General features: G+C 33.5%; 11 protein-coding genes and 1 non-coding gene across 12 annotated transcripts; 7 read left to right on the forward strand and 5 right to left on the reverse strand.

The window, feature by feature from the left end:
• Positions 1-2,085: 2,085 nt before the first annotated feature.
• Positions 2,086-3,348, forward strand: TPHA0I00620 (cation diffusion facilitator family transporter; the record flags this gene model as incomplete). The annotated part of the gene is made up of 1 exon (XM_003686954.1): positions 2,086-3,348. The coding sequence occupies one exon, from the start codon at positions 2,086-2,088 to the stop codon at positions 3,346-3,348; it is 1,263 nt and encodes a 420-aa protein (XP_003687002.1).
• Positions 3,349-3,622: 274 nt separating this feature from the next.
• Positions 3,623-4,681, reverse strand: TPHA0I00630 (uncharacterized protein; the record flags this gene model as incomplete). The annotated part of the gene is made up of 1 exon (XM_003686955.1): positions 3,623-4,681. One exon carries the CDS (start codon positions 4,679-4,681, stop codon positions 3,623-3,625), a length of 1,059 nt encoding a protein of 352 aa, XP_003687003.1.
• A 2,514-nt stretch (positions 4,682-7,195) lies between these two features.
• TPHA0I00640 (60S ribosomal protein eL20) lies at positions 7,196-7,636 on the forward strand (the record flags this gene model as incomplete). The annotated part of the gene is made up of 1 exon (XM_003686956.1): positions 7,196-7,636. One exon carries the CDS (start codon positions 7,196-7,198, stop codon positions 7,634-7,636), a length of 441 nt encoding a protein of 146 aa, XP_003687004.1.
• A 375-nt stretch (positions 7,637-8,011) lies between these two features.
• Positions 8,012-9,634, forward strand: TPHA0I00650 (NOP5/NOP56 family protein; the record flags this gene model as incomplete). Its single annotated transcript, XM_003686957.1, has 1 exon — positions 8,012-9,634. The coding sequence occupies one exon, from the start codon at positions 8,012-8,014 to the stop codon at positions 9,632-9,634; it is 1,623 nt and encodes a 540-aa protein (XP_003687005.1).
• An 853-nt stretch (positions 9,635-10,487) lies between these two features.
• On the forward strand, positions 10,488-11,873 carry SLY41 (Sly41p; the record flags this gene model as incomplete). Its single annotated transcript, XM_003686958.1, has 1 exon — positions 10,488-11,873. The coding sequence occupies one exon, from the start codon at positions 10,488-10,490 to the stop codon at positions 11,871-11,873; it is 1,386 nt and encodes a 461-aa protein (XP_003687006.1).
• Positions 11,874-12,094: 221 nt separating this feature from the next.
• On the reverse strand, positions 12,095-13,021 carry YHM2 (Yhm2p; the record flags this gene model as incomplete). The annotated part of the gene is made up of 1 exon (XM_003686959.1): positions 12,095-13,021. One exon carries the CDS (start codon positions 13,019-13,021, stop codon positions 12,095-12,097), a length of 927 nt encoding a protein of 308 aa, XP_003687007.1.
• A 471-nt stretch (positions 13,022-13,492) lies between these two features.
• PET18 (Pet18p) lies at positions 13,493-14,149 on the reverse strand (the record flags this gene model as incomplete). The annotated part of the gene is made up of 1 exon (XM_003686960.1): positions 13,493-14,149. One exon carries the CDS (start codon positions 14,147-14,149, stop codon positions 13,493-13,495), a length of 657 nt encoding a protein of 218 aa, XP_003687008.1.
• An 863-nt stretch (positions 14,150-15,012) lies between these two features.
• Positions 15,013-15,747, reverse strand: RRG7 (Rrg7p; the record flags this gene model as incomplete). The annotated part of the gene is made up of 1 exon (XM_003686961.1): positions 15,013-15,747. One exon carries the CDS (start codon positions 15,745-15,747, stop codon positions 15,013-15,015), a length of 735 nt encoding a protein of 244 aa, XP_003687009.1.
• A 436-nt stretch (positions 15,748-16,183) lies between these two features.
• Positions 16,184-16,438, forward strand: BIL1 (Bil1p; the record flags this gene model as incomplete). Its single annotated transcript, XM_003686962.1, has 1 exon — positions 16,184-16,438. One exon carries the CDS (start codon positions 16,184-16,186, stop codon positions 16,436-16,438), a length of 255 nt encoding a protein of 84 aa, XP_003687010.1.
• A 426-nt stretch (positions 16,439-16,864) lies between these two features.
• RNT1 (ribonuclease III) lies at positions 16,865-18,325 on the forward strand (the record flags this gene model as incomplete). The annotated part of the gene is made up of 1 exon (XM_003686963.1): positions 16,865-18,325. One exon carries the CDS (start codon positions 16,865-16,867, stop codon positions 18,323-18,325), a length of 1,461 nt encoding a protein of 486 aa, XP_003687011.1.
• A 235-nt stretch (positions 18,326-18,560) lies between these two features.
• TPHA0I00720 (uncharacterized protein) lies at positions 18,561-22,631 on the reverse strand (the record flags this gene model as incomplete). The annotated part of the gene is made up of 1 exon (XM_003686964.1): positions 18,561-22,631. One exon carries the CDS (start codon positions 22,629-22,631, stop codon positions 18,561-18,563), a length of 4,071 nt encoding a protein of 1,356 aa, XP_003687012.1.
• Positions 22,632-24,731: 2,100 nt separating this feature from the next.
• TPHA0Itrna2R lies at positions 24,732-24,803 on the forward strand. The gene has a single exon. It is a non-coding gene; the product is annotated as a tRNA-Arg (tRNA).
• The last annotated feature ends 3 nt before the right edge of the window (positions 24,804-24,806 follow it).

Consider the following 24,806-nt stretch of genomic DNA (forward strand, 5'->3'; position numbering starts at 1 on the left):
AATAATACAGACAATCAATCAATGCGCAACTAATTGAACAAAAAAAATAAACAGAAAATCAAAAGGAAATAAGTGCGCAGAAAGTATTGTTTATTTTTGAATTTGAAGGAGACAACGCTGTGATAGAAAACTGTCAATCTTGGATTGTTTTATGTATTGTATGATTTTCCGTGCTTTGTTGCTGTCTTCATATGCAAACAAAAAAGAAAACGCTAAAACAATACAAGTTTCCTAACGCGATGTAGTTCAAAAAAAAAGATGAACACAGTTACACTGACAAATATCAATAGTATATTTATCGATGAGGAGCAAGATCACCGCTTTCTTCTTTCTTTGCTTTGGGTGATTTCTCGAAAGTTTGTTCAAAACAAAAAGGACAGAAAAATAAAGCAGGAACCCTGCGGTCCTATATAATTAAACTATATTTTCTTGGATATTGTTTTTTTTTTTGCTTGAGCTTCAGAATTATTCTCCCTTGGATTATTTTTTGGTAGGGAAATAAAAACTAACAAAGCGCAACAAAAATAAACAACGGTACTAATTAGAAAATGACTTACTTCAGAGATTATCTGAAGTTTATTAAAAAGAAAAGATTAAAACAATCAGGCAATATTTTAAAAAAAATGAAAAATGAAAAAAGTAAACTATACTGAAAAAGATGTTAATAAAATTAATTGATGATCACCTTTGTGTACAATTTATATGCTTCTATAACCACTTAACTATTCTAGGGTTGATATTTACCTTCAATGATAGACCATAGAATACACAAATTTACTAACCAGCAACAAAACTGAAATATAAATGTGTATAAATATATCGGCGGCTAAAGCAAAGACAGATTTAGAATAGACAAGAAATGAATACCTTACTAATATTTTAACGTCTATTTATATGTCAGTATAATCTTGATTTCCGTGTTTTAACTCACCAATGTTGTTGTTTTTTAAATATTAATTTTAATTACATGCTGACACAAAACTGAATTTAGGGGAGCAGGTTAAAACAATAGCTTTAAAATCTGCATACAAAAAGATATTCAACAAAAAAAATAAAAGAAAGAATAATCTTAAAAGTGGAGTAATACCTAAATAGGAAATAAACTAGAATTTTGGGGTAATCGATGAATAGAGATCAGAAATGGGGTGTTGTTTGTGTTTTGTTTCTGGTCTGTCATTTAAGGAATTTGTGACGTCTGGGATTTCTTTAAATGACGTTAGCGAATGATATTAAAGTAATATATATATATATGTATGCATGTGTGTTTATTATGTAATCAAATAATGTATATAGTAAACTGTGTATCTAATGATTTGCAACTGTAATCTTACACAGTGTATATCTTTCTCGCTTTCCAGCTTATGATTTTTATGTTTTGATATGGTAATGGGTTGGGTTTACATCTCTGGGTAACAAAAGGTTAAAGTCGACAAATATATAAAACGGTAAGTGAGTCTAAGGAGGGTAATATGTTAAAACAATTTCGAAATGGGTTGATAGTTACCCGGCAACTTGAGACAAAAACGTGAAAATATGAAAGCCGGTTAACGATTACCCGATCCCAGAAACAAATATTCTTGTACACCCGATTATAATATGGTAATATAGGTAAATGTTTTCGAGATATATATATAGATATGTGGATATATAGATATATGTAGAACTAGCTTATTAATCAACCATATAAGAATTACTTCACACATCAATTATACATAAATTAATTATTTAATTAATTAATATAGCTATTAATACATTTGAAAAGGATCATTTTGCTTTTTTTTTGGTGAAATAATAAAGTAAAAAATAATAAACAGGATTTTTGAAGACCAATCTTATATTACATATCTGGATGTTATTTCAAATTTGATTGATATTTATTTCTCTTTCTTCCATAAAGTTTCTTTCTCATCTATAATCATTCTTTTTTGATAGAATAATTATCCAAATAAGATAAAAAAAACAAGTTGCATACACATAGATACACATATACATTAAGGGAACGATGTTATCAGGTAAGGAGATAAGGATCATTTCATTGCTAGTTATTGATTCTGTTTTTTCCTTTTGGAATTGATAATTGGGTATATGACCCATTCATTAGCTTTAGTTGCCGATTCATTTCACATGTTAAATGATATATTTTCATTAATTGTAGCATTATGGGCAGTTAATGTTGCTAAAACAAGAAAACCAGATGAAAAATACACTTATGGCTGGAAAAGAGCTGAAATCTTGGGCGCTTTGATTAACTCAGTGTTTTTAATTGCCTTATGTGTTAGTATATTTATTGAAGCTATACAAAGATTATTTGAACCTCAAGAAATAGGAAATCCATATCTAGTACTAAGCGTTGGTGCTGCAGGGTTAGCTTCCAATATAATAGGTTTATTCCTTTTCCACGATGTAGGACATGGTGCACATTCTCACTCACATGGAGACAGCCATGATGATCTGGAAGATTATGGTGAACTACATGATGAATCGTCGCATTCTCACGCAACTTCTCAACCAACTGAACATTCTCATTCGCATTCACTTTCTCCTACTCCAGAAGAGACACCTTCTTCTTCTGGATCTATCACTAATGTTATTCCTCAAGTTATTGTTGATAATGAAGCCTCTCACTTGTTGGCTGGAACAAATAATAATCACAATGCCCATTTGGAGCAAAGATCAAATACTCATATAGGCCATTCACATGGCTCAATGAACATGCAAGGTGTATTTTTACATGTTCTTGGCGATGCATTGGGTAATATTGGTGTTATCGTTGCTGCACTATTCATTTGGAAAACTGACTATTCTTGGAGATTTTATGCTGATCCTTTAGTTTCATTAGTAATTACTGTCATTATCTTTTCATCAGCGATGCCGTTATCAAGGAAGGCTTCCAAAATTTTGTTACAAGCTACTCCATCTACAATTGCTTCTCAAAGTGTTCAAACTGATATTTTAGCCATTCCAGGCGTTGTCTCCGTCCATGATTTCCATATTTGGAACTTAACCGAATCACTTTTCATTGCCTCCGTTCATGTTAAAGTAGATGCTACACCTGAGAATTTTACGTCAATTGCAAAACTCATAAGAAACGTATTTCATAACTACAACATTCACTCCGCTACTGTACAGCCAGAATTTATAAATTCATCAATCACAGCGGATCAAAATAAAAAATTCTCCATATTGGCAGGTTCTTCAACTGAATCGTCGACTGCCTTAGAAATCACTAATGGAACCCAAGACGTCATTAGGCCATCACAGAACCGTTACGGCTCCACTCAAGATCAATCTAATTGTTTGGTGGATAATTTATCCAATTGTAATACTGATGATTGCTTACCAAAATAGATTAAAATATCATTTTGAATTCATTCAATATATTCTAGCAAATATATAAACTGGTTTTATACATTTATATGGACAAAAAATATTATACATTAACGTCTTACATTATTTCTTTGAATAGAGTTAGCTTAGATTTTTTGTCATTATTCATTAGCCAATTTATTTTAATCTTTAGCTACAATGTCTAGATCAGACATCACGCTATGTATTTACTTTTATAAATTTAAATTATTATACATACCATTTAAGTTTTAAGCGCGTCTCCCTTAATATATCTTTAATTCGTCCACCTTATGTGCTTTTCCTTTCTCACTGTTACATTTGTATTATTGTTACATTGATCATGTTCGAATCTATAGCCTCTAATAATAGCAGATTCCGATTCCTGATCGTCAATATTATCACATACAGAATAACTATTTCCGAAATATTGTTGTTCATATTGTTCCTCGATATGATATTTATTTTTTATCATATTTTTCCTTTCTTCTAATGAAGTTAGTACCGGTATTGAAATCTTTTGTAATTCATTTGTAATCATAGGTAACATTTGGTCATCTGACGTCCCCTTACCAAATCTAGTAACTGAATTAACTTCAGTTGCAAATATTGTGGCATCGTCAACTGAACCCCTAGATGACGTTACCAAAAGATTCAAATGTTCCTTTGGATATAATAATAATGGTTTTGTACGGATATTTGGGTTTCTATGTTGTGGATAATGTTTTTTATATTCTTGTTCAAATTGTTCAAACGTACCATCCCCATCACAGTTATGCGACGCTATATTGTCTTTTGTTAACGTATATTCTGATTCTGAAGTTAGGCCTCTCAGTATATTTTTTTCGGTTCGATATAGTCTATTTGAGTTACGAGACAAGCTATCGTATAACGTTTTCAAACTTTCTTTCTCATCGTCCTCTATGTCACTCAATGGACTAACAATTCTTTCCTTTGGGATACAGTACGGAGCATTATCAAATATATTAACTTCATTGTCCGGGAGACTTATAGTGTCGTCATCACTGACTTCATCTAAATTCGTTTGTGAAATTTCTGAAATATCAGGATTCAATAGTGCTTTGATATCATGCGAATGGGAAACGATTATAGTTTGTCTCGTGATGGCTCTACCAGCGAGTAAGTCCTTATTCAACCGAGACGATTTCTTACACGGTGTCGATACCAAATCCGTCCCTTGCTCCAGTTGTAATTTCATCAAGCCATGGACTTTGCAAGCTTTCAAAGGTGCGTTAGGAATAGTATTGGATTTCCTTATTTTTGAGAGTGGTGTGGATGATTTCATCTGAACCACAGGTTCAAAATCGTATTTCATTTTCTTATCCAAGCAAAACAATAATATTCTAAGGTATAGTTAATATGCTAACTTTTCAATAGCAAAATCTTGGGGAAATGTTTCTAAGCGTTACTTAGCCGTGTTAAGTTCTTTAAAATGATGTAGGAAGTAGTACCAAGAATCTGCAATGACTACAAGAGCATTCACCGACACACTATGTTATTTCAGTCGGTATAATACACAAATACACACATATATATACAGATGCCCACATACACATATATATATAGATATATATTGATTGAAAAAAGAATACCTTGTGAAACAGATATCAGTTTGAAGAGTTCGGATCTGCCAGCAGTCAACACCTCATCTGCATAACAGACCGATTCTCCAGTTGTTTCATACAGTTATTATCAAGAATGGAATACCTTTGTTTTTGATTCGACATTTCGAGTATATATGACCTGTTTTCTATACGCACCTCAAATCCTACTGGATTATTCGACATAGTAGCTTATATTAAAAGATCCATAAAATGAATGGGTAGTCTGTTCTTGGGCTTGTTATCAGAGGTGTACACGGAACAATCCTAATCACCAGGCGCTATTTACGTTCTCTAAGTTATTTCGACCGCATATTGTACTGAAAACAATATATATGTGTGAATCTGCGGTAAACGAATCTGGGTATAAAAGGGAAAAAAGTCTGAATATGTATCGCAAAATTTTTGCTATGTAGCATATTTACCGATTTCCTAATAAGGCGTACAGTTGGTGCTTTATTTGTAGTGGGTTATTGTTTGCGGTGCTGCGATTGGCTGGTGCAGGCCGTGAACGAACTGACGCGCTCCTGGTGAATATCAAATTGGAAAATGCAGGTAGCGATTACAACAAGCAGGAACTACACGTTAGTTGTCGTTGTTGCAATGGGACTGTCTTCCAACCCGAGCGATATACACATGGTCATTTTGGTAGTGTCAGGCAGGATTTGTAGATGCATGAATGCACGCACGTGTGCACATGGTTCGTGTAGGACCGTATGATGTTTGAAGCTCACCCAGTACGTATGCGTTGCGAGGTTCCAAGACGTCTATACCATTGGGGGTCCTAGAGACCGACCTTCTCTTCCAGGCAGAAAAAAAGTGAAAAATGGGATTTCGAGTGACTGCGAGGTACACCCGTACACACCGCATATTTCAGTTTTGTTTTTAATTGTTTTTCAATTTTCAATTTTCTGTCAAAAGCGAAATACACACCCACTTGAAATCACAAAAGCTCAGAGATATTCTCGCATGGCATGGACGCGACGCAGATAAACTATCTATAACACAAAATTCATTGATTTTTGGAAATGTTTGGATAATTTCAATTTTTCATCTCATCGCAACATTTATTACAGTGCGTTAGATTCTTCCTCTCCCTCTCTCTTTCCCGCTCTAATTTCATTATCAATAACCATTGCAATGTAAACGCAAATAATTATATGCAATTAATTATTCAGTGAATGCTTTGAGAGAGGTTTCCCTGAGCTAAGTTTGAACAAAATGTTTTAGTTTGGAATAGGCCTTCAAACTATACAATCTAATTGTTCTAACAGCCTGACGGGTAACCTCTCATAGAACTTATGTTAAACGTTTATTCACTGTTATATAGAATCATTTATTGTTGGAACTCTTCTACTCTTTCTCTACTCATAATGTTAATAATAATAGTATAGTATTGTAAAGTTGAAATTTTTTTGAATAATAATTTATTATGCTTTTTTGTTCAATTCTTTTCCATATTATTGTAGAGAGTAGTGCAATTTGAATGTATTACATTATGTGAATATTTAGATTCAATTTCGTATTACGATTTCTTTAATAGGTTATATTTAAGTAAGTTCTTAATTTCTTGTTATACTTTATACAATTCTTCCTAGCTTGTTGAGAAGGAAACCAAGTACCTAAAAAGTGAGTAAATTGCGTATACTAAGTGGTGTTTGAAACGTTTAAGATTGATACTTGTGGAATTACAAAATGTATAACAAGAGCTGACGAGTGTCAATGTATTGCCGTGCTGATAAGACATTAGTTTGAGGAAGTATACACTATGGTTTGAAAGTTTAGTGATTTCAATGTAAATGGAAATTGATAGATGGCTGATTTTACTTTGAATGGTTAAGCATATTTGTTATAATGCAATTGGACAAGGACAACGGTTTGAATAACGAACAGGTTCTAGTACTGTAATATAGCGCTGACTTTTGCATAGACGAAGCCATCAATTATATATCAATGGACACCCTTACTGTGCACGTCTAAGTTTGGTGAACATTAATACGAGTCAACACATCATCAACGTGCTATACTGTCCAATGCATTTTTTTAATTCTACATGTATCGATTTCAACGAATTTTGAGCATGAAATATCCATGACTTTTTTACTAACATATATTATCGAATTTTTTTGATTCGATTTCCTTCACTTCTAGTGGCTCATTTAAAAGAATACCAAGTCATTGGCCGTCGTTTGCCAACTGAGTCTGTTCCAGAACCAAAGTTGTTCAGAATGAGAATCTTTGCTCCAAACACTGTTGTTGCTAAGTCTCGTTACTGGTACTTCTTACAAAAGTTGCACAAGGTTAAGAAGGCTTCTGGTGAAGTTGTTTCTGTTAACGAAATCTCCGAAGCTCATCCAACCAAGGTCAAGAACTTCGCTGTCTGGGTTAGATACGACTCCAGATCCGGTACCCACAACATGTACAAGGAAGTCAGAGACGTCTCTAGAGTCGCTGCTGTCGAAACCTTATACTCCGACATGGCTGCCAGACACAGAGCCAGATTTAGATCTATTCACATCTTAAAGGTTTCTGAAATTGAGAAGACCGCTGATGTCAAGAGACCATACGTTAAGCAATTCTTGACCAAGGATCTAAAATTCCCATTACCACACAGAGTCCAAAAGTCTACCAAGACTTTTTCCTACAAGAGACCATCTACTTTTTACTAAGTATCTTTAGATGTCATTTTATAAAAACATAATTTAAAATTTTATCTCTCATTAAATATTACCATCTAAGTAACATGTTATATATAACTAAAACTTATTGTTCGAATCTTCTGATATTTGTCTCCGAATCATACAACAGCGCATAAGCTCTGTTGTATGACAGTTCTTGATCCGTAACATTGGTAGAAGCATCTCATACCTGTTTCTTATACTGGGGTAGTTCGTTAAGGTTTAGTAAATATATTGGTTAAGTTAATTCCAACTTATTAAATATTTTAATATCACGTGATTCACAAAAGCTTCAAAGGCGGAAACGATGGATGGAAAATTTTTTTCATCATCGAATAAAATTTGTATACAGTATTAAAGAATTAGATGTTTAAACGTATATTAAAATTGTTAGTTAAGGTACTACTATTCCTGAAAAGTAAAGCCACCGCTAGACATCAACCTATAATCGAACTCTGTAAAATGGCATACGTGTTAACTGAAACCTCTGCAGGTTATGCTTTATTGAAGGCCTCTGATAAAAAAATCTACAAATCATCTACTTTGATTCAAGATTTAGATACTTCAGACAAAGTTTTAAAAGAGTTTAAAATTGCTGCTTTCTCCAAGTTTAGCTCTGCTGCCAATGCTTTAGAAGAATCCAATGCCATCATTGAAGGTAAAGTTTCTTCTCAATTACAAAAGTTATTAGAAGATATTAAGAAAGATAAGAAATCTACTTTAGTTGTTAGCGAAACCAAGTTAGCTAATTCCATTAATAAATTAGGTTTAAACTTTAACGTCGTTTCTGATGCCGTGACTTTAGATATATACAGAGCTGTTAAAGAATATTTACCAGAGTTATTACCAGGTTTAACTGATTCTGATTTAAGCAAAATGTCATTAGGTTTAGCTCATTCCATTGGTCGTCATAAGTTAAAGTTCTCCGCTGATAAAGTTGATGTTATGATTATCCAAGCCATTGCTTTATTAGATGATTTAGACAAAGAATTAAACACCTACGCCATGAGAGTTAAGGAATGGTACGGTTGGCATTTCCCAGAATTGGCAAAGATTGTTGTCGATTCTGTTGCTTATGCTAGAATTATTTTAACCATGGGTATTAGATCCAAGGCTTCTGAAACCGATATGAGTGAAATCTTACCAGAAGAAATTGAAGAACGTGTTAAGACTGCTGCTGAAGTTTCCATGGGTACTGAAATTACTCCAGTTGATTTAGACAATATCAAGGCTTTAGCTGACCAAATTGTTGAATTTGCCGCTTACAGAGAACAATTATCCAACTACTTATCAGCCAGAATGAAGGCTATTGCTCCAAATTTGACCCAGTTAGTCGGTGAACTAGTCGGTGCTAGATTAATTGCTCACTCTGGTTCTTTAATTTCCTTAGCCAAATCCCCAGCTTCTACTATTCAAATTTTAGGTGCCGAAAAAGCCTTATTTAGAGCCTTAAAGACTAAACATGATACTCCAAAGTACGGTTTATTATACCATGCTTCCTTAGTTGGTCAAGCTACAGGTAAGAACAAGGGTAAGATTGCCAGAGTCTTAGCTGCTAAAGCTGCTGTCTCCTTACGTTATGATGCATTAGCTGAAGATAGAGATGATTCTGGTGACATTGGTTTAGAAGCCCGAGCCAAGGTTGAAAGCAGATTATCACAAATTGAAGGTAGAGACCTAAGAACTACACCAAAGGTTGTACGCGAAGCTAAGAAGGTTGAAATAACAGAAGCTAGAGCTTATAATGCTGATGCCGATGCTGCTAATGCTACCTCTGATTCATCTGATTCTGATGATGAAGAAGAAGTAAAGGAAGAAAAGAAGGATAAGAAGAGAAAAAGAGAGGATGAAGAAGAAGAAGAAAAGAAGGAAAAGAAATCTAAGAAGGAGAAGAAAGATAAGAAGGAGAAAAAAGAGAAGAAAGAAAAGAAAGAGAAGAAGGACAAGAAGGACAAGAAGGACAAAAAAAGCAAGAAGGAAAAGAAATAAGAAAGTCAATTGATATGAGATCAAACTCAACAATCAATAAAAAAATACCAAGATTTTAGCATGTCACATTTTTATTTTCTAGGTCCTACCTCTATTAAGGTTTAATTTTTGGTTTTATTCATAAAAATAACCTTCTCATAAACGCCGAAACTGTACCTACTACAGAAAACGGTTATTCATAATGTAAAATAGTAATAAGTAGTAACAAATAATACATATAAAAATATTATTTAATTGATATCTACTATTATATAGTTCAAAGCGAAGCTATTAGAATAGCAGAATCATCCAGAGGATACTATTCTTCTCACAATGGAAGTTTCCAATCACTTGGCGATCTTGACTTGTAAATTACTGTTCGCTTCGTAGCTATTGACACTTCTTCAACAGCCATCTCAATGAGACACATCCGTCTGGATTCTTCAATTGCTGTAAGCTAACTGACATTCCAAATCGAGGCATATATCTCAGTATCTTAAGTTGACAGTTCGCGTCATGTCCAATTCGGAAAGCATCTGTCCAAAACGGATATATTCCTTCTCCAGAACATGTCAAGTTTTGATACTGAAGAAAAGTACGTGGAACTAATGTCATCAATCGAATCTCGTGTTCTCAATTGGGACATCCACTCATTCCTATTTTGATCAAGACCATGAAAAAAGAAACAAAACCCCATTTGTTGCGATGAGCTGGGTTTATAGATGAATTGAAAGTTCAACTATTCATTTGAAACAGATTATATATATAAAAGCATTAGCGCAATAAAGATGCAATCATCGTTGAGTCAACAATAGCCACCAGACATTCAATATTTCGACCAGGACCCATATAATACCTCTAATTCACTTCAGGCATGCGTTATACAGAAGTTGTTACTGAAAAACATAGGAGGCCGTCCTTAAACAACCTTGTTTCCACGGTAGATATTACACCTGTTGAGAATTTATCGTTTCAACTTCCAAATCCTTCTCCCATTTACAACCAAAGAAGGGCATCTCACGGAGGTTTAAATACAGTCACCGATGTTCCAATATATACTTCAGTGTTGAAAGAGTTTCAAGTTAAAACATCGTTAATTAATCAGAACCTTGGGAAGATCTTAGAAATTCGAAACTCAAAAATCAGTTTACTTTGTGCATCATGGTATATTATATCTTCCATATGTAGCAATATATCCAAGGCCATTTTAAAAAGATTCCCACACGCAGTTGTACTAACTATAATGCAATTTGCTTTAGTTTCATCAATAAGTTTATCATTTGTTATATTGGCAAATTATTTCCATTCACCAACATATAAAAATTCACAAATCAATAAAGCTTTAAAGTCATTCCCTGATGGTGTTTTACCGAATTATTTGGATGGTAGCTTTAGAGATTCAATATGGGACTCATTTCTAAAACCAACCAAACTAGCATTAGCTACAACATTCCCAATGGGCATTTTTCAATTCCTTGGTCATATTACCTCCCATAAGTCAACATCCCTCATTCCTGTCTCGTTAGTTCATTCCATCAAAGCATTATCGCCCATTATCACCGTTGTTTATTATAGATTTGTGCATAAAAAACAATACAATACAATGGTGTATTGTACATTATTATTATTAATCTGTGGTGTTATGACTACATGTTGGAAGGGTTCTTTACAAAATAAAAGTGAAAATAACGAGTCCAGTTTACAAAATTTGAAAGGCCTCATATATGCTTTTTTGTCGATGTTAATATTTGTCTCTCAGAATATTTTTGCTAAAGGTATTTTAACAGTTAAAAAATCCCCTGGAATACTTTCTTCCTCTTCTTCTTCCTCCTCAATCAGCTCAGTTTCTTCAACTGATTTGAAGAGGATATCATTTTCTCCCAACCAGTTAGATAAACTAACAATTCTATTCTATTGTTCTATCATGGGAACTATGTTGACCATGCCGGCGTTTATTACCTCTGAGTTAATGAAAGAAAACAATTTTTATCTAGATCTAAACATTGAACTATTTTTATTAATATTACTACATTGTGTAACTCATTTCATTCAGGCTTTATTGGCCTTCCAATTAATTGGTATGATAAGTCCTGTGAACTATTCTGTTGCGAACATCATGAAACGTATTGTTATAATATCTGTCGCTTTGATTTGGGAAGCTCAATTGAATGTTAGACAAATTTTTGGATTGGGTTTAACTATCGCAGGGTTATTTGGATATGATAGATGGGGTGTCTGTAAGAAGAATACTAGAAACTAGTCTCATTATGTATCTGTTTATTTTGTTACTTGCAAATTGCATATTTAATAAATAATCTATTCGCGCATCATTTCGTTATTGGTTAAACAATATATTAGTTTGATTTTTTATTATTTAGACTGTTATGAGTTACTATATTATTACAGAAGTAAGAATATTATATTTTTGAAGGTATATTATTCAAGAGTATACTCTCTTTCACTTTGAAAGTTTTTATTGCATTAATGTTTGTTTACTGGAGTATCGCCAGTAAACTTACCAACAAATTCTCTTGCCATATCACCGAACCCGACCATGAATACTGTTTGCCAGATGCCCAGACCGATTCTTGGTGTGACACCTCTGTATAAACCTTTAATACCATTTGTTTGATAAATATACTTAAATGTCGATGCAACCGTCAAAGTTTTTGGTCTATTTGGATCTGCTTTCTTCGATTGCATTTCCACTCTAATTACTTCAATTGGTTGATTCCAGGCACTTAAACCACCACCAATAGCAGATGCAGTAATTTTTTCTAATGCAGTTAATTGGTCTTCTGGATTTTTTTTGCCAGTTATCTTTCTTATTCCTTCTTCTACTAATCTTGAAAATCCAAAACGAGAACCCCAGTTTGTCATTTGCCTAATCGCTACAGCGTTAACACCCTTATTTATACCTCTTATTCCGTCCTTGGCAAATATTTCTTTGAACACAGCCCATGAAGATTTTGGAATTACACCAGCAGCTGCAGTTTTTGATCTGGTAATCTCAACAGTCTTCATACAGGTACAGAACCCCATGGTGGCATACGCTTGCACTACACCACCAGAAATACCACCTAAGATACCTGCTGCAAAGTTTCCTAAGCCAAGGCCAGCTTTTGCTCGGTTCTCAACATCAGCAGATACAAACAATAGTACAGCACCTTTTGTGGATGCTTCAATCCATGCCCATGGAATCAAACCTTGATAGAACCCAAAAATACCACCCCTTGACCAAATTTGTTTAATTGCCTGTACAGAGGTTGCATTTCTATTCGCAGCCATAGTGGTCTTGATAACCTCCAGCGGCTGCCCTAACGTTGTAGCTTCCGATAGATTTAAGACCGCACCTAACACCAAATTCGAGTACGAAACTTTCTTTTTACCTTGTTCACCTGTCGTCATTATGTTATTTCAATATATTCGTTGCTATAGTATTAATTAAATCACTTTCAGCCCTTTATTACTCCTTGATCAGCTCTCAAGCGACAGTATTTATTATTCTTGTACTATCCAACTTATTCAAATATATAATACCAATATATATGCATTCAGCAGCCTGAATTTGGAACTAAACCCAGGATCAACACAGTGACTGACTTCTGTTTTCCTCATAACACTCCTATGATTCTTATATATCGAGTCATCCTTGAACATTCATTTTCCCCGTGTTAATTCTAGGATGTTATAAAAGTGTCAAAAAGTTCCAGTGGGAAACATTTAAGAGATGTAATAGCAAATAAATTCTGGTTGGTCAATAGAGTAGGTCTTTCGAGTTAAGGTAATAATAGATGAATCATTACATTGTTCGTTATGTACACTTATATTTTATTTATCTATATATTCTTTTACGTTTTCTTGTTCATTTGGTGAAAATCAAGCATTGTAGCAACCGTTGAAGAAATTGATCTCCAGTTCAACACACTGTTTAAAGCTGTCTTCAACTTGTTCAAGTGAGTACTGGTCAACTTCTTTGGCCAAGAAATCACACCACTCTTCAAAATGAGGTCCATCGTGAAGATCGATCCATGTTTGGTACTTCCAGTGCAAGTTTTCCTTCCTTGGTGTGTTGTGAGCCCATAGGTAGTAAACTATCTCTGCTGTCCATAATGCAGTGATAAGCTTTGGGTAATCGTACAGTTTCTTATCATCATCTAGTTTTGCTTGAATCGACTTCAAGTATCTTGTAGTTGATGGAATTTCATTTGTGCAGTTCTTTTCTTTGTCTGCATCATCTTTAATCGCGGTAGCTAATAGTTCCAAGCACTTCTGGAAGTAATCGTTCTCATCATTGGCAAAAAACCCTATTTTCTTGCCCAAATAGATCATACTCTTGTCATTAGGACACTCAGTTGTTGTTTTACAGATCAGCCTGAAAGAGGTGTTGAAAAACTTTAGATCTTGCGCCAAGTAGATACACAGTGTTCTATCACTCAGGGTACCAGCACATAACTCGCTGGTTAGCTTGTGTTCAGTAGCGTGCTTCAATAAATCTGAATATTTTTGAATCAATTGAGCAGTGGTAGTAGTCATTATCTTTCTCTAGTTAAGTTCAGTTTACCTGTCTCATATATCACCACTTATAAATAAGAAAGCACCATCGAATACAATTCATTCCAAAGAACAAGATATTCCTCTGCTTATATACAAAGTATTTAAAATCAGACATATTTGTACCCTTTGTCGAACAACGATACCATCTTTAACTATGTCAGGCTTTGCTGTGATAAGGAAATATTCATCAAAAAGGTAATCTATTGTATACAAGTAAAAGGCCATTACATGAAAAAAGTGAAAAGTCTCAAGTTCAGTCATATAATAGCACCTAAGAATGATCCTCATTGATGCAAGTGTCGCGAGTGTTTAATGCAACCATATAGTTTATCAAAATGTGTTGAAACATTGTCTACTGGTGCTCACACACGTCGGTGAAGATAAGAAAAGCTTTTGGAATTCCTTTAACATGTAATTTCATGGTTTTCTAATCTTCACCCTTGTGAATTGGAATTTTACTGGTTTATGGTTGCAATAGTTATTCGAGCTGTTTACTTAATTGTGATCTTGATATAATATATATCAAAACATCATAGCAATGGCGCTATTGTCCTATCCACTATTTCTAAAAAACTTCCATATACATCTTCAAGTACCGATGCTTTATTTTATTCTGATATACAAATAACAGTTTATGACGATGTATCTATTTACAAAATCCCTTCTTTGTATAGCTGCCTTATGGGCTACAATCACCTATATCTTTGTCAAAGTCCAAATGCATTGTTTATCTTCAACCAAAAAGTAAACGTGATATATATAGAATGTGTCTATCTCAGATCACAGTTAATATTTCCATGGCTCCCATTGGATTGAAATTTTACTGGTTACGATCTTCTATTTTAACCTTCCCAATTCTTGTGACCTTTCAATCGAAGCCATTCTTTAATTCCAATATTCTGTAATAGTTTCGATGCATATTCATTCTCATAGTAGTTCAATAGAGATCCCGACTTCTCCAAGTCGTACTCATTGTTCATAAGATTTAACATGCCAACTTGTACGTATAACAATGGTATATTACAAGAGTTCAAAAGTTTCAACCCTTCTCTTGTTGGTAAATGAGGCGAACATATCATCATAAACGTCCTATTCACTTTCTTTGGTGAGACTTTGGACCAGTATGTTCCAACTAATTCTCTTATATGCTTAGGACCAATTTTTGACAGCGAAAATGCTTTGCATTGAACTAGAATATCTAACGGTCTAGGGTTTTTCACAGCGTTTTGGCCAATGAACTTCTGATATATAGGCATAGCACTTCTATCGTTAATGACAAACCTTTTTGGAGTATGATTATCAATATTTATAAGATTCCGATCTTGTAAACTATGAAAAATCTTTCCTACTGCCCATTTCCCAGTTATATCAACCCCACCATCGTGAGCACCACCCACCTTCTTAAGTTGGTTCATCAATAATTTTTGTTCCAATTCTCTTATTACTGTATATTCGTATAGAGTCCCTTGAAATACTTTAGAGTCCTTTATTAGCTCATTATCCTTAATATATTTAACCAGATTGTCATTATTAATATATCGGCGTTGCGGCAGTCTTCTTAGAAACTTATTTAACATCTCAGCCCTCTCTCCTTACGCTACCTTAACAATATATACCCACTGTTTAATTCTTAAGAGTCCATAGAGTACTTTGACCTAAGCTGTATCCTTTGGCATACCTAAACAGCATTCTATCCTTTCTCATCACATAGAGTTCTAAATAATTTATGCAATTTGAATGGGAAAAGTATTTCACTTTTTGAATGTTTACATCTATAAGAGCAAGATCTAAGTATTGCACGGTTAAGTGTAGAGAGAAGACTGTTGGAAAGAAGATTTCTCGCTTCAGAGGAGTAATTATTTAACAAGAATTCGTGATCGTGTACCTTTCTGATTATAAGTGATACGTTAGTTTTGGAGTTAACATAACCGGACAGCTAATTTGTAATAGTTGAATTGACTAACCCGAACCCTATCCACACGTCCACCCACCTGCTAATAGATATATACAAGTATGAGCTCAGATGAAATTTCAATCCACTCAGTTGGAACCTCTTTGGAGAAATCTGAACCTAAATTAGCCACTAGTGGCAATCAGGAGCCCGACACAGAAGCAAAGGATACAATTACAGTATATGATTTAGTAAGTCAACTACAGGAATCCCTGACAGAACTAGACAAAGATCTAGATACCAAGAACGAAACACTACAACAGTCTATCAAAAAAATAGAAAACAAATTAACAGAACTTACAAAGAAGAAGAAGTAAAACTGTCCTTGACAAGAATCTGCTATATGGGTACATCAACGTGACTGCAGAAATATTCCAAGAACTGGGATGCATATACTATGGTGTAAGTTACTATTTTAAATATCGCCGCACTAATGAAAACATGACTAAACATATATATATATATATCTATATCTACATTTAAATTAATCTCCATTAAACAACTCATCTCTCCTTCTGGGCCCTGAATAATATTGGTGTCGGCTAATTTGTTAAATCAAACTCATCGGAAAATTCATTATAGGCTTTGAAAAATTTTGAAGCACTATTTCAATATCATAAAGAGAATTTATGAGATTAATTGTACGTTCAGAGGTTTTATCTCTTACTGCCCAGGACATATGTTAGTTAGTTGAGAATATAATTCAGGGTAGCTTATATATTGTCATTTTTAAACAGCTTACAATGGGATCCACTCAAAAGAGAGATTCTGAGCATTTACAAGATACATTTTCTTCTGTTCACAAGAAGAGCAAGAAAATTGTGGTAAATAATAAGGATGATGGAAATATTGAGGCAGAGGATGACAATGTAGGTGCACACGCATTTAGTGAAACTATTTTGAAAGTATCTGATATTACACAATTGGAGCACGCCGTTACAAAATTATTAGAATCATTTCAAACTATTATACAATTGGCACCAAATTTCAAATGTTTCCAAGAGGATTACAAACAGCTGGAAAAGATACCTGTGTCCCTGTTACCATCGTATTCCAGATATCAACTAAAATTGGCAAGTGAACTGAAATCATTGTACGAATTAGAGAAGGTACCAATTTTGAATGATTTATATAATTATGAGGAAAACTATAACCAAGCAACTGGGACTAAGTCATATTTGAAAGATCTGACAGATATCGATATTGAAAAGTTATCGAACAAGTATACAGTAAAAGATCCTGATGCTGATAAAGCATCTTTTCCCAACGATGATGAAGAGGACGAAAACAACGAAGCTGACGACAAGAAATCTCAGAAGAAATCGTCATGGCCTCCAAAGATTCCTGAAATTAAAAATCCTGCTATCAGAGCTAAAGTATTTACCCACAAATCTATTGTTAAGGATAAATTGTACCTAAAAGAAACTGAAATGGTAAATACTCACAATGAAAGACTGGAATTTTTGGGTGACTCCATTTTAAACACCGTCATTACCATGATTTTATACAATAAATTTCCAACATTTTCAGAAGGACAACTGTCTAGTTTAAGAAGACACTTGGTAAGCAATGAATGTATTAAAAAATGGAGTTATCTATATGACTTACCAGGAAATTTAAAGACAAATTTAGAAACTGAACAAGATAAATTAAATTTTCATTACGGCCATAAAAAAATACATGCTGATGTATTTGAAGCATATATTGGTGGTTTAATAGAGGATGATCCAAAGCATAATATGCCAAAAGTTAGAAAATGGTTATCCAAATTAGCTAAACCTATAATAGATGAGCTAACAAAAAAAGATATCAGTTTGCAACAACCTGACAATTTAAATCTAAATGCCAAGAAAGAGTTGTATTCTTTAATTGGGTATGCATCATTGAATCTTCATTATGAAACAACTAAAAAAGCTAGCTATGATAGTCCAATTTGCATAGTACAATGTATTACCGGCGATGGTACAGTTCTAGGTACTGGTAAAGGTAGAAATGCAAAAATGGCTGGGATTAATGCTGCACAAAATGTTTTGGATAATAGGGAATTGGTAGAAGAATATGCAAAACGCAGAGCTGCTATCCCAAGAGAAGATTCTCGTATTAAAGGCGCCAGAGGAGATCATAAAGATAACCAAGAGAAAGAGATAGAGAAACCTAAAATAACGTTAACTGAAGACGGTGAATTTAAATTTGTGTTACAATAATTCACCTGTTTATATTAATTAAAAAAATTAAATTTTCAAAATGCATATTTTTATATTATTCATTATATACTGTAAGAGTTGTATACCTCTTTAAGTTCGTAAGTTAGTTAATTTACTTATTTGTGGATTATCATAGATTTGTGAAATCAAATGGAGCATTTGGGTATAAGGTAGTCACATTTAGGAGTTTGGTGATATTGCTCACGTATTATTATTGTTATTATTATATTTCTCGTTATTCCGGCGTATATGTCCCTTTTTTCCTGATTTCGATTGTTGTTTGAGAAATTTTGTTTTGGTTTTTGGTTTTTGATTTCCCTCTTGGTGTATTAATACAGTCATTTTCTTTGTTATTTACAGATTTATCGTCTTTTTTCATTTGCCTCTGAATCCTCTCACTTTCTTCTTCAAACCATCTCTCAAATTGGACGGCCTCCATCTCCTCTTGCATTTGCTTTTTTGATTTACGTTTTTTCAATTGATCTTTCTCAAATTGTGTATCAATTGCATTTAGTGGGACATGTTGCGATGCTCTTACATAAGGCATGTGAATGCTATCAGTTTGAGGTAAATGTTTTATAATTTCATTTTTAGATTTCTTTGTATCGCTAATAATCTTTGGACTGTTAGGGTCATACAAGGACGGCAAATTCGATTTCTTTGAAACGATGGCTGCTTGCTTTAATTTCTCAATAGGTTCAGTACCAGTGGATATTGCTTTCCCCCAGACAGGTTGTTCTGACATTTCTGACTTTGAGTTTGTTTCCAATGAGGCGTCGATAATTTTTTTCCTATCCTTTTGGGAAGTCTTTCTGAATGTTCCCCATAATTTTTGATTTAGAGAATTGTTCTTATGTTGCTCACGTTTAGCATTGTCCGCATCTGTTAAAGAAACTAAGGTTTGATTATCTTTATTTACATTTTTGTGAAGCACAACTTTTGATGAAGTTTCCTTATTAACTATGTTTCTTAATTCAGGCTTTTTCTCAGTATTCTTTGAATTTTTTCTTTTTGCCTTTCTTGTGACTTCTACAAACTCATTGGAATCATCAATTACCATAGAATGGGAATTATTTTGAGCCCAGGAAGAGGATGTTTCTTTGTTTTCAATTAGATTTTGTTGTTCTTCACACGTTAATGAGCTTTTTGAACAAGGTAGAGTCTTAGATCGAGGTTTATGTATATTCATAGATTTTCTTCTCTTTGTCTTTTCTTCAATTGGCTTCTTCTTAAGACACTTTAAATCAAACACAGGAACGAAACAGTTGTGTGGATCAATAAATTTTTCGTTAAATTTAGATAAGTTGCCGTTAAACAATGCTAACCAATCATAATGGGACTCATAGTACCATGCCATAAATTCTGTAACTGTATTAGAGTCAGAAGATAGTTCGGAAAAACAAAGTTCAAGTCTGTCCCAAATTCTTTCAGTAAAGTGTTCCTCTATCAAGGGGATGTTATTCTTTGAAAATAATATCGCAATGTTTTTGCAAATAAACCAATTACATTTGGTTTCTAATAAATCACAGTTAAATGCTATGGCATTCAGCAAAATTAGAATGACAGTTTCTCCTTCTATATATTTATCAATTTCAGCTTCCAAATATGTTTTAAAAGACTGTAAATTTAAAAAATCTGTGATTTCCAAAAGATCAAGTAATGTTTGAAGATTTTCAGTATAACTTAAAGGAGCTGCATCCTGAAAAATTAAATCATAAGGAAACCCATATATATATTTAATAACAAAAGCAAATATATCCTTGGTAACATTAAAATTGCTTTTCAAATCTAAAAGCTTGTATCCATCAGAGTCTATAGTATACCAGTTTTCCTCAAACATAATCTTGAAGTAGGAACATCTTACTGACAAAATTAGACTATGTGCAAAAACACACCCGTTATTTAGCAAAATTTTAGTATCAACAAAGTTTAATGAATCCGATGATTTATGAGTAACAATATCATAGTACAAATTACTCAACGAATTATGCAAACTTGAATAATGTAAAGAATGATCTACCATTTCTAATAACAATCTTGAAACTTTTTGATTACTGGGTTTGATATCGGTATATAAGTAATATATTACTTCCTTTATAACGTCCGGGCCAAGTTTACCTGAAATTTCTATTTCCCAGTTAGATTCATGTATATTATTTACAAGTTCCAATACAATTTGATTATCATGAAGAGAAAAAAATTTCTCTTTTAATAACAGATTCATCAATGTAGAACACCTTGACATTAATAACAGTTTATGACCAGTGCATACTATTTTGCTTGTTATCTTGTCTTTAAAAACAATATCGAAAGTCTTCCTTCCGTTTATGTTCGATTTACCTATCTCTGATAATATTTTTGTATTCAATTCAGCAGCCTGTTGACTACGATAGGAAATTTTAGCAGCATTTTCATCAGAATCCAATAATTCATGATTTTGTAGTTTATTCAAAGAATAGTCGTTATAATCAAAATATTTTCTTGCCATAACACCAGCTATTTCATTTCCCAAATCATTCTTGATTGTAGTACCTGGCACCACGTCACAAAAACGTGAAAAATCGTATAATAACGAATCCTTGGGAAACATAATTGGGATTGAATCAAATTCATTTTTTAGTAGAGCAAATGAACCGAATTGAGAATCACAACTAACTCTCACTATTTTACCAGATGTTAATTTAGTGCTGAATATTTTTTCTAAAGGCGTATCTTTATCCTGATATTTATACACTTCTCCTCCAGCCGTGCAGATAATCAATTCGCCCTTGGATGATACGTCAAAATCTACACACCTTTTAAAATCATAATTAGGGGTCCAGCACAAAGAAATATGGGGTGTATTTTTCATAGTTGACCATAAATAAATGGATTCCTCTTTTGATGTTATTGTTCCAATTCGTCCACAACTGTATTTTAATGTCAAGTTGTTACCGAAAGGATTTTTACATTTCATATCTATAACGTTACTAGGTATCTCTCTTGGTGCAAAATAAGTAAAATTATCTCGATCAATGTTTCTTGATGGTCTTGGTAGCAGTAACCTAAATGTTTTAGATGAGTAGTTACTATACACATGTAATATATTATTTCTTGTCCTTACAAATGTCGTAAATTCTGTGCACAGTATCTGCTCAATTATTTCATCTCCTAGATTTATTTCTACTGGCTTTGTTGTTAAGTAACCTTCAACATCCATATATACGGAATCATGTGATAAATGAACAGGGTTAGAGGTACCCATTTGACCAACATTTAATCCCCACAGTAATATCCTTCCAGTTTTAGTGGCACATGCCGAATGTATCTTTGAGCATGATATTGAAATTATCTCTACTCCTGGCAAAAATCCTATTCGTTTAGGTATTGATGAACAATCTGTATGGTATGATTTATCACTAGGTTTATTTGTAACCGAATGACCTAGTTGACAAAAATAATTCCAACCCCAAGTATATATTTCATTATCATTGCATAGCACCATAGTATGATGATCACTTGTGCATATATCTTTAATATTCTGAGTTGGTAATCCACGGAGCTTTGTATATTGCGTTTGTGGCGTATCAATAACGCCATTTCCAACTCTGCCTCTCCCAGTGGAACCTGTAACAAATATGTTATTACCGTTCGTCACTATTAAGGAGTGGTATCTTGTTATAAATATGTTTTTAAGCCCAATATCAGATAAAATAATATTATCTTCTTCTAATTGATGGACACTTAATTGGAATAAATTTTTTCTTGCATCTGTCGTGCCAGTCCCCAGTTGAAAATTAATATTAACACCAAAGGTCAAAGCGTGAGACGCTTTACTGGATTTTAAATATATGAGCTCTTCAACTGACGTTGGCAAGTTTGGGTATTCTAATTTTCTGCCCAACGGTAGTTTATTTATATCTTCATAGTAACAAATTTGGGTTTTATTTGATGCAGTTGTGCTTCCAGGAACTCGATAGCTGATATATTTTGGGTACTTCTTGATTAATCTCCTGTATTCAACCATATATAACTCAAAAGGAGTAAACCCTTCTCTATCTATCTGATTCATTACATGCCCGCCTAGCTTATGGGATAAAAACTCTTGTTCATCTTTCCACTTTTTAAATAATTGAAACGCTCTTTTAAAGTATCCTCTCTTTAAAGTAATATGTAATGGTGTATATCCACTCTCAAAATCCGCGGAATATACATTAATATCCTTTAAGTTTTCTATATACTGTGAGTAACTTTTGAAATAGGACAAATCTCTTCCAAAGACATCTCTCTTAACTTCCTTTGTTTGGCCTTTTCTTTTTGGAATCATACGTTAAATTTAATTTCTCATTTACGACTAATTGCAACTAGATGCTATTGTTATCTTTATATTAGCAATCTGTGTACAGTAAACTAAATACCTTTTAAGTATCAGTTACTACTTTATATAACCTTTGCAACAGTATTTTCTACTATTACCGTTATTCCATTTACACAATGGTAGTTTTAAGAAGTAAATTTCATTAATTTTTAAGATCGCGCACGTGATCCTACCTATTAACCAACTTTGAGGAACCAGTGACACCTTTGATGTCATATTGTTAAGAAATACGAATACGTTATTGGTATAAAAGGCAATGGTTCAACAAAAGTCACTGACATCGAGAAAGTTAAAAGCTGTTATACAGATATCATGATATCTGTAGGCTTTTGGAATGATGATATTTTGTTGTTAGGAGTTTTAGAATATAAATAACGTAGTAATAGAAATTTATAGCAACGGAATTGAACTAAAGATGGTATAGGATGACATCATTGGTGAGGTTTTGGCCTTAGGTACTATTATAATTAAATGTAGCATGTGTAATTGTTGAAATATATTGGCTGATATCCACTCCTTTGCTTTCTTATGAAATCTAAAGTAATGTTCCTACAAATAAGTATTTGTGAAAACGTAAAAATAATTGACTATAATGACTTTATCATGTTTATGCACCCAAAAGTGCATGTTAAACTCCCGCTGTTAACCTTTTTCTGTACTTAAGCCTGATGCCTAACATAGGTATGAGTCATCTGCGCTTACAAGAAGATATGCAAACACAGTCAATTTATGATCCATTAAATATCTGAAATTAAATTATGGATTGCTCTTGTTTTGATTGTAAAACCGATTGCTCCCTTATTAGATATATAGTAACCATAATTTGCACTATAAGATCTCACATATAGAAGCCTCTTCTTTATATATGAGAAGACCTGGTTTTAGCCTAAGTTGTTTACCAGCTCAATTCCTCTGCTTGATGCGTGAATGTAATGCCGTTATGCGATCATATAATCTGGCCAGTGTCATAGCGCTCAATGAAAGTTGCTAAAAGATCCAAGGTTGCTGTTGTCATGAATGTATCTTTGCCAACGCTCAGTATCAATTTCAGTTCTCTGGAGATTACTGATACTGATCATTCTGGTGTGCCATCTAGGGATTATTTACTCCATTACATTGGTTTTCCGACCTAAATTTATTATATCACAGTTACTGTAGTCTGCTAGAAATGTGTTTACATAGAAATATTTTAGTTTTTGTGTTGGAAATGACACAGGTCGTATAAGTGAATATACGATACCAGATATTACCCCTTTAGGAGATTATTGTTGTAAACCTGAAACGATAGTGCCTACGAGAGTGTAATAGCAGACTTTCTAATGCATAAATAGTACTGTAGAACCAACAGTCTGCCATACGTGTTCAATTCGACGACGTCGTCTCGTTGGACAGAACGGTGGATTGAAATATTATGTATATATAAACCCCGGTAATCAATGGTAAATAATTCATTGATCCAGGTCCAAGATGTGGAGTTACAAGCTTATGTTGGGTAGTTCCAACATCTAAGTTAGTGTCATTAGCCACTTCAGTTGCTCTAGTATAGTCCATCTTCTTTANAGTTAAATAATCGATTGATCTTTTATTAGTGTAATTAAACTATTCTATATAGAGTTAGATGCCCTCCTTATATATGAGTTAATCTGACAGTTGAATGAACATGTGTACGTGTTCATTCATCCTCCTAGGCTCTTTAGTGCTGTATTGTACATCTGTGTTTATCACGTAGCCATTTACATTGTAGTGAGAAATTTTCACCTACCACTTGGAAGATTGTTCTAGACCTTCTTTCCATTAGTAAGTGATCTATTAGTTCTGGACTCAAAGTGTCATAAACACTTAGTTCTGTCACATACACTACAATAATTCTGACACAAGAGACCAGAGAGATTAATCTGATTATATAGTATATAATCTAACAACTACTAGTATATTAAAGCAATGAATTCATCTATTGAGCAAATACAACTATTGAGCAATTCAATCTAATGTATTAATACACTTCCCCTGTATGTACGACTCAATTAAAAAAAAGATCTAAGAAATTAAGCTCGCGTGGCGTAATGGCAACGCGTCTGACTTCTAATCAGAAGATTGAGGGTTCGACCCCCTCCGTGAGTGCTT

This window comes from Tetrapisispora phaffii, chromosome 9, assembly GCF_000236905.1.
Source record: "Tetrapisispora phaffii CBS 4417 chromosome 9, complete genome".
Lineage (NCBI taxonomy): Eukaryota > Fungi > Ascomycota > Saccharomycetes > Saccharomycetales > Saccharomycetaceae > Tetrapisispora > Tetrapisispora phaffii.